Raw genomic sequence first — 10,445 nt, 5'->3', positions numbered from 1 at the left:
TAATTGTTTCTATTAATAGCAAGGGGGAAATTCTATTTTTTCAGTTACACTAACATCATACTATAAATAGTATGTCTCTTGTAATCTTCCATCTATCCTTCATATACATGTTTCTTATTCATTGAATTACCATCATCTTAATTCCTGCATATTTCTCTTCTTCTTTGCAATACGTTTGCACATTCTTCTTCTTCTTCCTCACGATTTACTTTCTTTTCTCCAACAGTTGCAAGGCATAGATTGCAGACATGTGACAAAAATAACTTGGATTAGAGACAAACACATGAAAATACAATGAAGAATACAAGCCGACCATATAGAATCAATCAATAAACTGAAGGAGACTAAATGCACCTTTTTGCTTTTAATAATAGATTCTAGAACATATTTTTAAGGGTGTTTCATTCACTGCAAAAACTAATCAAATAGTGGCATATAAATAAAAAGAAAATTTTTAAAACTAAAAAGTAATTAAAAATAATATTTTAATTGGATTTAAGAAAGGAAATGGAACAGTATCCAGGATATTCCTTTTTTTGTTAGAGTTTCATTTGAGTTGGTCAAACTATTAGATAAATATCAAATGTCCTTAATCGTGTTTTATTCCTTATCTTAAGTCTATTACATTTTGCTACATGAATAAAATAAAAGTTATAAAACTAAAAAATAATAAAAAGTCACATTTTTTATTTTGATTGGTTTGGGACATTGAATGAAACACTATTCGGAACAAGTGATCCCTATCCCAAATTATTAAGAGTAACTTTGTGAAATCCACAGCCAAAATATAAAACTATTAAGTATTTTTCTAATCAATCAGAAGATCATGATTTATAGAGTGATATAAATTGTGGGACAACAAATGTGCTCTGGTGTGTTATTTGGGTACTAAAGATTAGCAAAGACGGAAAAAAAAGTAATTGTGTAAGAAGTAAGTCTTTGCAAAGAAGGAACAAAAAAATATTAATTGTGTAAGAATTAAGTCTTTCCAAAGACGGAATAAAAGTAATTTTGTCTGTATTAAGGATTAAGTCATTGCAAAACATAATTGTGTAAGAATAAAAAGATTCAGAGACATTTGTCTGTATTAAGGATTAAGTCTTTGCAAAACATGATAGTGTAATGTACCAAAAACAAACATAATTGTGTTAGAATAAAGATTTAGAGACAAGGAGGGGTGGTTTGCGACATCAACTGATGAATTATTATATATCAAACATTGTTACAAGGCTAATATGGAAATCAAAATCTTGTTTGACGAGGGTCTATAAGAGAAACTCTGTATTTGGAAGGGATATTAAGTTAATAAATAAAATTATTTCGGCAAAAATTCGTCATTGACTTTTTTATTTGATAGATTTTTTATAATAAAAAAACTATGCTTATATGTTTTGATGTGGTAAGGACTTGTGATCCATTTAAAACTTAGCTACTAAGTGATCAAGTAACTTTATTGAACACTTTCAATTCAATAAGCAATCTTACTAGTGTACACAAGGGTTTCCCACTTTTTATACCAAAAAATACTTTATTCTCTTAATTAATTTGTGTAAACAAAGGAAAACTAAAATCTATCTACACATAGATATCACCTCAATAAATTTTTCATCTACCAACAAAATGTTTTCATATTAGAACAATCATCGAACTCCTGAGCCAACTATGCTGAGCCTTGATAAAAGACTGAAAGTACATATTTTTAAATACCTAATGTTAAATTTTTTATTTCTCATTAGCAAATATCATACACAGAAGAAATACTACAAACTTAAAATCGAAATGGCTTCAGCAATTTGTCCATTAGGTACAAAGAATATCCATAAACTGCCTTATTCATCCACAATTAACAAAGTGAAGATCATCAAATATAAAAAGAAATTAACCAACAGAATGTTCAAGACTTGATATGCATATTGCCTCCAAAGGGTAACCATGGTATATGATATTGATTTCAAAGAGGTCCTGGAAATGTCCCGTTGTCCCTCTGCTCATTCCACCTTTCAACCTGCCGCAATTTGATTCAAGCGAAAATTAGAATGAATGCTAATCACTCGCAATGGAGGAGCGAAATCAAGAAGAAAGAATTCTTCAAACCAATGTACCTGTTTAATACTATGTCTTAGTGGTGGTGATATAGGAGGTAACTAACCACCTTCATGTGCTATTACAGCACTCAATCAAATTAATGACAAATTTTGATTTATAATGTGCTTTATGCACAAGTGGAAAAAATAATATTTGCTATGAATATCTAGAGATTAATTAGCAAGTTGGGCATTTTAATGAATAAACAAAGCTTGTCAAGCAAATTCACTATGCGAACATAATAGCATTCATCATATCTAAAATTTACATGTTTGTTCTTTTGAAGTCTTTGTATGTACTTTTTCACATCACAATGAATCTTGAGCGCCATTTTTTCTTATCCTATTAACCATAATGGCATTTATCACTCTATCAGTATTTTAGTTGCTACAGAAAGAAACAAATGAATCTTATGAAGTTCTGTTATAGAAGGCTAACAACTAACATGGCATGGAAGCTCAACAAATAATTATTGGAAAACAACATCCATCAAAAGGATGTAGACTAGCATCTAAAAACATTGATACACAATTGAATTGATTAGTGATGATGCTGTAATATAAGCAAAGGTCACATGCAATACAAATGGAGATTGCACATTGGCACCATGAATTCATTTTATTCCAGACACAACGAAAAAATTCTCTCATTCCAAATTTTTTAAAACATGTTGATAGCTGCAAACTATTAACTTTAGCGAATAAGCTAAGGGATGCTTACCCATTCACCGGGGCAAAGGGAGCGGTAATAGTTAGCGAATTTCTGACATTCACTCGAATCGTCACCCTTCGCTGACAAGCACCTGTATTCAAAATCAATGTTGAATAAAAAGATAAATTCTAGAAGCAATTTCAGATGAACCAGATAGATAATGTAAGGAAATCCACCTATGAAACTCTATGTAGCGAGTGAAACAGTGTCTGGTTTGATTAGTTGTTGGAAAACGAAAATCAGCAGGTGCTGTTTTTAGCTCAATCTAGCATGAAGCAACAAAAGAATAAGTGAGGCAAAGGACCAAAGAAGAATGTAGAAAGATTATGAACCTGTCACGTCAAAGTTCAAACTCAAAAATAAGATAAAATATGTGGCAACAAAATGCTAGAGTGAGATCTTGTACTAGGCTCTCTAGTTTTAAACACGGAAGATAAATGCACCTTAAATATATTCTCCATATCCTTGCCAATTCAAGAATGAAGAATGGCTTATATAAATGTCAACAAAGGCAAAAACACATGTTGATTAAGAATCACGGATTAGGCTCCTCAAAAGTGAGCAAGAATGTAGTGTGAAAAAACAACAGTGTATCCACCCATGGTCATAAATCAATAAATCATAATTAGTTAAAATGGCTGCAATATCAATGAACCTAAAATAATCAAGGGTAGACATGCCCTTACTTTCTCACTTTACACTTTGCTCACTTTAGAGGAACTTTTTATTCCGATTGTGTTATAGGATAGCTAACAAACTATGCGAAAAAACTAACTCTAGACAGTTAATAACCGAAAAATATCAGGGTCTTAATTTCAAACAAGTGTAGTTCAATTGCCTCATGGTATATTGGCATACTAACAAAAAATAGATGTGAAATATAATCATATGAGTGTCGATCAGTCAATATTATTGGTGGAATAAAAAAATCCAATGCAGCTAACACATACCGATCAGTCGACGAGTGTCGTTATTTACAAGAAGAAATATTTACACCTAGTCTAAATCAAGTGATGGAATTTTTAGTTTCCTAATTCATTTTTCTCTCTTCACTCCCCCTTCCCCATCCATCCCACTTTTTTATTTTCCTAATAATCTCATTCATTTGGCTCAAACAACAACCTTGAATGGTTTAAATCAATCAGAATAATAACTAGAAATCATTCAAACCACTTTCATGCAAACAAATCAGAAACACTCCTAATTCATTTACCAGTTTTCAGGGGAAAAAACAACCGAAAATATTTCTTTTCCACCACAACTAATCGAAATGAGAGATGCCCAATTTTAAAATGATTCAATAGATCATAAAAAGAATAAAAATTTGACAACAGATGAATCTAGAAATATAACAAATTACTGAAGCGAAATAAATCTAATTAATGAACCGCGAAAATACAAAAAACAGAACGAAAACGTGAGCACTGAAATTCACCGAATAAATTCAGAAATTGAGGTATGAGAGTCTGAATGAGAGAGTATGAAAGCTTACGGATACCTCGGCCATGACGGAGACCCGATCAACAAATGGTTATGCAATACAATTCAGAGGTAGAAGAAAAGTAATAGCGCAACTTAATCGATAAATAATAACGGGTTAATGTTTGTGGGCCTTTGATGAGGCCCACTTTTATTTTTCTTCATTAATGGGCTTATGACAATAATAAACCCTATTCGAAGGTGGCCACTCTACACTCAACCCACCACCGTTCTTAATTTTTTTTTATTTCCTCTTCCTAATATTGATAATTAAATTTCAAATTAAAAAAAAATTAATCGTTGAAAATTTATCTTGACTATAAATATTTTACATAACTAACAAATCTCACCACAGTTGATATATAGTTAAGTTTAGGGAAAATATAATTTCAAATGGCTGAGTTTAACCCATGTGCCATAATTGAAAGGATGTAATTCAATGCCGTTTTTATATAATTGTAAATGCTAAAGCATTTTTATTTTATACACTTCATTACTATTATTGTTTAAACATTCATTCAAGCTTTACTTTTGGAAAAATAATAATTGATAATATAATATAATACATATACACACGTAAGATTTGATTATAAACAAAAAAATAGAAATATCACCTTTAAGCAAATCAAAGTGTATATGCTGAAATTCTGATCCTTCTTTTCTTTGCAGGGTTTTAGTAGTTAAATTTGAACCATGATTATTAGGCTTGGATAAATTAAGGAAGGGGCGGTTTTGGAAATAAAATATTTGAGGGGTTGTTTTGCACATTTAAAAACATCAAGCATTGAAATACACCTTTTAAAAATTTGAGTCAATTTGCACATGACCCAATCTTCAGGGTGTTCAAAGCAATTTACCAAGCATGATGTGAGATATTGGATTCCATAAAACTCATCTCTTAATCTTGAAAATAATTAATCTAAAGCTATCAGTTAAGAGACACACTTGTGCAAAAAAATAAAACTTACATAATTGTTTTCGTAAAATATTCTAATTCAAAATTTGAAGGTTAATGATAACAACAAAAAATAAAGTCATGAGCTGTAATTTTAAAACCAGTGTTATTTGAAAAGCCAGGTTCCATATTCATAAAAAAAAAACTAAATTATATGCTAGCACCAATAATGATTTGCATAGTTTCATCATGTTGGGTGGAAAACACTTTCTTAGGATGTTGCTTTTGCAGGCAGAAAACGTGGCTCTCTAAACAATAAGAAAATATGAATTCACAACATAGTACATAGGCTATGCTTGCTAAGACTTTCAATTCCTCCTATCTCCTACATGACTTGTTTGAGAAAAGGATATTTTGCCTTCTTCCAAATATATACAAGTCTCTATTCAAATTTGCAGATTTGACCCATCAATTCACATTTTGTAAAATTTAAAGGAAAAGGAGCTACAGAGAAAGCCATCCAATCTGAGTCTCAGAAAAAAACCATCAATTTTTCAATGCTTTGTAACCAGCAGATGCTGAAGTCGAGCTTAATCTTATTCGTTGTCGTTGGTCTAATGTCACCTCCGAGCAACTGAGGGATCATATGGTCCTGCCCAAACGCCATTGCTTTCACCATACGGTACCATACTCTCTCCTGTTTGGCCAACACCCGCCTGACCATGAGCTGGCCCATAAGCATCAGCGAAGGGTCCACCGCTGTCTACAGGGGTACCGCCTCCAAATACATTTGGTGCTGTTTATATAGTATGGATGCATCAGAAACATGTATTATAGAAATATCACATGAAAATAATATGAATTTGCAGCAGTAAGAAAGATTACCATTTGCTTTTTTCTCAGTGTTCAATATCTCAGCTCGTAACATTTCAACTTCCCTTGCCATCGCTATTAGATTCTTCTCTTTTGCTTTCATTTCCACCACTAGCTCTACATTTTTGCTCTTTTCATATTCAAACCCGGCACTATCACCCAACCAGTTTTAAAGAATCATCAGAGAAGTTATCAGAAAACAGATAAATCATTAACAGCATCAAAATGCCCCAAAGAAAATATGTAACAAGTATTTAAGATTTTAGGCATAGAATGTTACCCATGAATAGCATACACTGACTTAAAACATGATTTGATAGATTGAAAGCCACTTCAGCACACACCCAAACTATTCAGGAGTTCTTAATACAATTTGTATCAAAGTTTTGAAAAATCTTTTTATTCCATCTCATGGCAGCCTAACCTTTAGTATGTCACGAAAATAACAGACGACCTTCAGGTCACAAAGCAAAGCAACCTTACCGTTGCGCCGATGTTCGTCCTCTTAGTGGAGTAAAATAAAATCAATAAATAGTTCGATTATTTCTTTAGTTTCCAATTTTTATGGGCGGAGAAAGGCAGGAAATATGCTGCTTTTGCTTATTTAACATACTGAACAAGTATGTGATCCTCACAATACAATAACAGCAAAAGCATTTTTTTCCAACATGGTGTTAGCTACATAGATAAATAAAATGTCATTGTGTTAGGTCAGATAACAAAAATGGATTAAATACCTTGACGTATCCAATATCAGTTCTAATCAATATGCAAGTGGAAACAGACATGCAACAAACTTAACAAACTTTAAGACTCACCGTAACCTCTGGAGCTCTTTGACTAAACTATCCAGTTCAGCCTGCAAATGTGGTAAACTCTTATCCTCACTATTATGGGCCTTCTTCAGTTCCTGAGCGGCTCGTTGAATTTGGGCACTCAATTCCTGCCTGGAAGATGCTAAGCTCCGTGCCTCAATATGGGCCTGTTGCAAGTCCTTCTTTACACTATCACCAGCTCTAATATCTACCTCCATTTTGGCAATCTTATCTAGTAAAACTCTGACCTGAATGTCACTTTCAGTCTGGATGCTTCTAATATGTGACTTTAACTTTTGCGCATCCTGAGTGGCAGCGACAAGCGCCTCTCTTAATTCCACATGTGAACTTGCCAGTCTACGGTTGTCCCTTGCAAGTCGCTCAATTTCTGCTTCCTGAGTAGCAATTTTATTCTCCAACGGATGATGAGAAGGCAAGGACTCCAGAGAACGAAGACCAGCAACAGAACTTAAACCAGGCAATGCACCATGCCGCAACATCCCAGGTGCTTGATTATTGCGACCCTCAAGCGTTAGTGGGATTCTGCCCCTAGAACCCATTTATCAGATTTTGAACCGATAGTTATGCAAACATCACTATGTGACAATGCCAAGATACCTGCAATGCAAATGGCCACTACTCTAAGTAATGCTACAAAAACTCACAACTGTATAAATAACCAAAATTTCAGAACCAAAAATGATAAACTAAACCTTCACATTCCCCTCTTAAAATAAACACACAAATACACACTAAAACTCTATAAAAATGGGTTCATTAGTACATAGCAACGAGGTTAGAGCAAGCAATGGAAATAAATATCACTAATTTTAGAGAAACATACTAAAAATCTCAAGGTTTAAAAATGCCATGGTGGGTCGCTTGCCCCATACAGAAATTGTTCATCTTTACTGGGACCTTGATTTAAAGAACAAAACTTTCAGAAGTAAATAGTGTGGAACTCAATTTTACATAAATAATAATAAGTAACAATGAAATTGGTAAAGGAATACCCAGCTGCAATAAATCATATTTGTATGTACCCATCAAAGAAGAGACTAACAATTCATGGAAACATTGGAAGAGATAAATCAATAATTAAAATTGAATGATACAAAAAGAAAATTAAGAAAATTTATGTGATTTATTAACAACCACCCATAAAAAATAAAATAAAAAAGAAAGAAAAATAAAGCGATGAATAGAGAAAGGAGAAGAAGGGTTACAGGGAAGGGAGAAGAAGCGAAAGGGCAGAGGAGAAAAACCCAGTCACCGGGACGAGACCCTCTCACTCACAGAAAGAAACGAAGAAAGAGAATGCTGCGTAACGAGTCTCCCCAATTAAGAAATTTTCATCACTATCATGGATAACAGAAATTACTCTCTATATACTTTTTTTTAACCAAGGGTATCATGTTACATATATCATTAAATCAATATTTTATTGAATAATTCCTTTGTTTCTAGGTATGAAGTACGGATTCGTCAAACACCCTCACGTGTCGGTGTCCGATACGTATCCGACAAGGATACGTTCAGATTCGCGAAAGATATGTATCCATAGAGTATCCAAAAATTAAAAAAATAAAATAAATAAATATTAAGACACGTATTTGATTCGTTTTAAAAAAAATATAGGATATATGAATTCATTTTCAGTAAAATATAGGATATATAAATTCGTTTCCAATAAAATAGGATAAGGTATATTCGTTTCCAATAAAACGGGATAAAATAGATTCGTTTCTAATAAAACATGATAAGATAGATTCGTTTTCAGTAAAATAGGATAATATATATTTGTTATGGAGGACAATAATTTTAGGATAGATTCGTTTTCATTAAAATAGGATAAAATAGATTTGTTATGGAGGGCAGTGATTTTAAATTTCCATTATATTTTTTACTTTGGATATTTTGATTTACACTTATAATTTTATCATATTTTATGTGTTTTTATTATTTTATACGCGTATCCCTGAACGTATCGTTTGCTGTATTTTGGAAAAAATGTGTATCAGCGTATCAGATACGTATCGTACCCGACACACGTATCAGTATTCATGCTTCATAGGTTTCTAGTACTAATATATTAAAAAACATGTTCCTTTTTTTAATATATTAAATTCATTTAATTAACTTTTACCTACCGAAGAAAAATGACATATTCATCAAAATACATTTTTAATACTTTAAATTCACTGAATTAAGTTTTATATCATTGAATATTTGTTAGATATTTATTCAGAAAAACTAGATTATAATTATGTGTTTTTAGTTTATAGATGTGAAGGTAATTAAAAGTTTATAGTTATGTAGATATTTTATTGAACTAAAGTTATTCAATAAAATTTACACCTAGCTAGTTGAAATTTGTTAAATGGTGATATTTATTAATTATTTACTTTCCATTTGTTTTTTCTATTAATTAAATTATAATTATTAAATAAAATAATGAAATATATAAACAATTAAAAAATATTAATAATTTGGTAAGGTTATTAGTGATTATTTCTAATAATTTTAGTAATTTAAAATTATTAGTATGTATATTATTATGTTTAATTAATATAATTTCAAATTGTAGAATTGACCCATGAATTATAGAAAGCTCTTATCTTTTTTGAAAATTTACCTTGAGTAGTTTTCTAAAAACTAAATTCCAAATGATACAAAATTATTTTTATAAAGTCACATAATTCATCCACTTTTTGTTTATTAAATGATTCTAGTAGTTTATTGACTAAATCAAAAAACTACAAGTTACTTAAAAAGCTACAAGTTCATGTTGCCTACTAATGTCTACATATCTTCTCATTGAAGTAAAATTTTATTTGTGAACATGCCTAAAATAATTCTACATCAACAATGTCACTTGCATAGATGTACTTACATGTTATTGGTAATTTTTAATTATTTTTTATTTAAAATATATATAATTTTAAACATTTTTTTAGTTTTTTTCTTTAAAAACTAATTAAAATTTATAAATAATTAAATTATTTTTATAAATATCATATTGGTATTGCATGTAAGCGAGATTATGAATGTAACTTTGTTAATGTGAAAATTGTAAGTTATGTCATTGTATAAGATTGTGTTTGGGTGGAAATACTTCTAACAAATATTTTTGAATTTCTAGGAAGATTGTTTTACTTTCTTCAAAGTGAAGAAGAGCATGAGCAAACTACTTCAATGGAATGAAACCTCGATTTCTAAAGATTTAACATATCCTTATTTCTCATAGGTAAATGTTGTGGAGTTTATTTTACAATTATGGACATCACAAATTAGACAAATTTTCTAGTGAGTTAGCTGGTTTAACTTCTTATAATTTGTTTGGGGTATCCTTGCCACACGTAATGTCTACCACTATAGTTTTCTTTTTTGTTCAGCCCTGCTTTTGCTTTTTGCATACAGCCATTAAAAGCATTGAACCTAACAGAGCAAATCCTCATTGATCATGTCACTACGAGAAGAAAATAATTCTTAAACCTTCTCCAATCAATAAGCTTGTGAGACATTCATGTGAGTAAATCCTAAAAGCTGTTACACAATAAAAAGTTAATAGCACTACAATTTAGGAT

The 10,445-nt window shown here is 31.2% G+C and overlaps 2 protein-coding genes across 5 annotated transcripts; both read right to left on the bottom strand.

Moving 5' to 3' along the window:
* On the bottom strand, positions 1,750-4,401 carry LOC109346725 (cytochrome c oxidase subunit 6b-3-like). Of its 2 annotated transcripts, none has more exons than XM_019586468.1 (4): positions 4,295-4,401; positions 2,973-3,061; positions 2,806-2,887; positions 1,750-2,005 (listed from the first exon to the last, which is right to left on the bottom strand). In XM_019586468.1, the coding sequence occupies exons 1-4, from the start codon at positions 4,301-4,303 to the stop codon at positions 1,952-1,954; spliced, it is 234 nt and encodes a 77-aa protein (XP_019442013.1). In that variant the 5' UTR covers positions 4,304-4,401; the 3' UTR covers positions 1,750-1,951. The 2 variants fall into 2 exon arrangements, with proteins under 2 accessions (XP_019442013.1, XP_019442002.1); XM_019586457.1 differs by having other exon boundaries at positions 4,289-4,398.
* On the bottom strand, positions 5,423-8,251 carry LOC109346710 (protein FLX-like 4). 3 transcript variants are annotated; one of them, XM_019586436.1, is made up of 5 exons: positions 8,128-8,251; positions 8,080-8,093; positions 6,862-7,482; positions 6,056-6,195; positions 5,423-5,966 (listed from the first exon to the last, which is right to left on the bottom strand). In XM_019586436.1, exons 3-5 carry the CDS (start codon positions 7,416-7,418, stop codon positions 5,791-5,793), a joined length of 873 nt encoding a protein of 290 aa, XP_019441981.1. In that variant the 5' UTR covers positions 7,419-7,482; positions 8,080-8,093; positions 8,128-8,251; the 3' UTR covers positions 5,423-5,790. The 3 variants fall into 3 exon arrangements, with proteins under 3 accessions (XP_019441981.1, XP_019441971.1, XP_019441990.1); XM_019586426.1 differs by having other exon boundaries at positions 6,862-7,476; positions 8,085-8,251; XM_019586445.1 differs by having other exon boundaries at positions 5,423-5,933; positions 6,862-7,476; positions 8,085-8,251.

Source organism: Lupinus angustifolius, chromosome LG01 (genome assembly GCF_001865875.1).
Source record: "Lupinus angustifolius cultivar Tanjil chromosome LG01, LupAngTanjil_v1.0, whole genome shotgun sequence".
NCBI lineage: Eukaryota > Viridiplantae > Streptophyta > Magnoliopsida > Fabales > Fabaceae > Lupinus > Lupinus angustifolius.
This window is presented reverse-complemented; position numbering and strand designations above follow the sequence as displayed.

Excerpts from the sequence above, each read along its gene's own strand:
- LOC109346725 (XM_019586457.1), bottom strand. Across the intron at positions 2,888-2,972 it reads CGCTACATAGAGTTTCATAG|GTGCTTGTCAGCGAAGGGTG; the intron begins GTGGATTTCCTT and ends TTTTGAATACAG. Across the intron at positions 2,006-2,805 it reads CCCTTTGCCCCGGTGAATGG|GTTGAAAGGTGGAATGAGCA; the intron begins GTAAGCATCCCT and ends AAATTGCGGCAG.
- LOC109346710 (XM_019586426.1), bottom strand. The coding sequence starts at position 7,418 with ATGGGTTCTAGGGGCAGAATCCCACTAACGCTTGAGGGTCGCAATAAT. Across the intron at positions 6,196-6,861 it reads AAAGAGCTCCAGAGGTTACG|TGCCGGGTTTGAATATGAAA; the intron begins GTGAGTCTTAAA and ends GTTGGGTGATAG. Across the intron at positions 5,967-6,055 it reads CACTGAGAAAAAAGCAAATG|CACCAAATGTATTTGGAGGC; the intron begins GTAATCTTTCTT and ends CTATATAAACAG.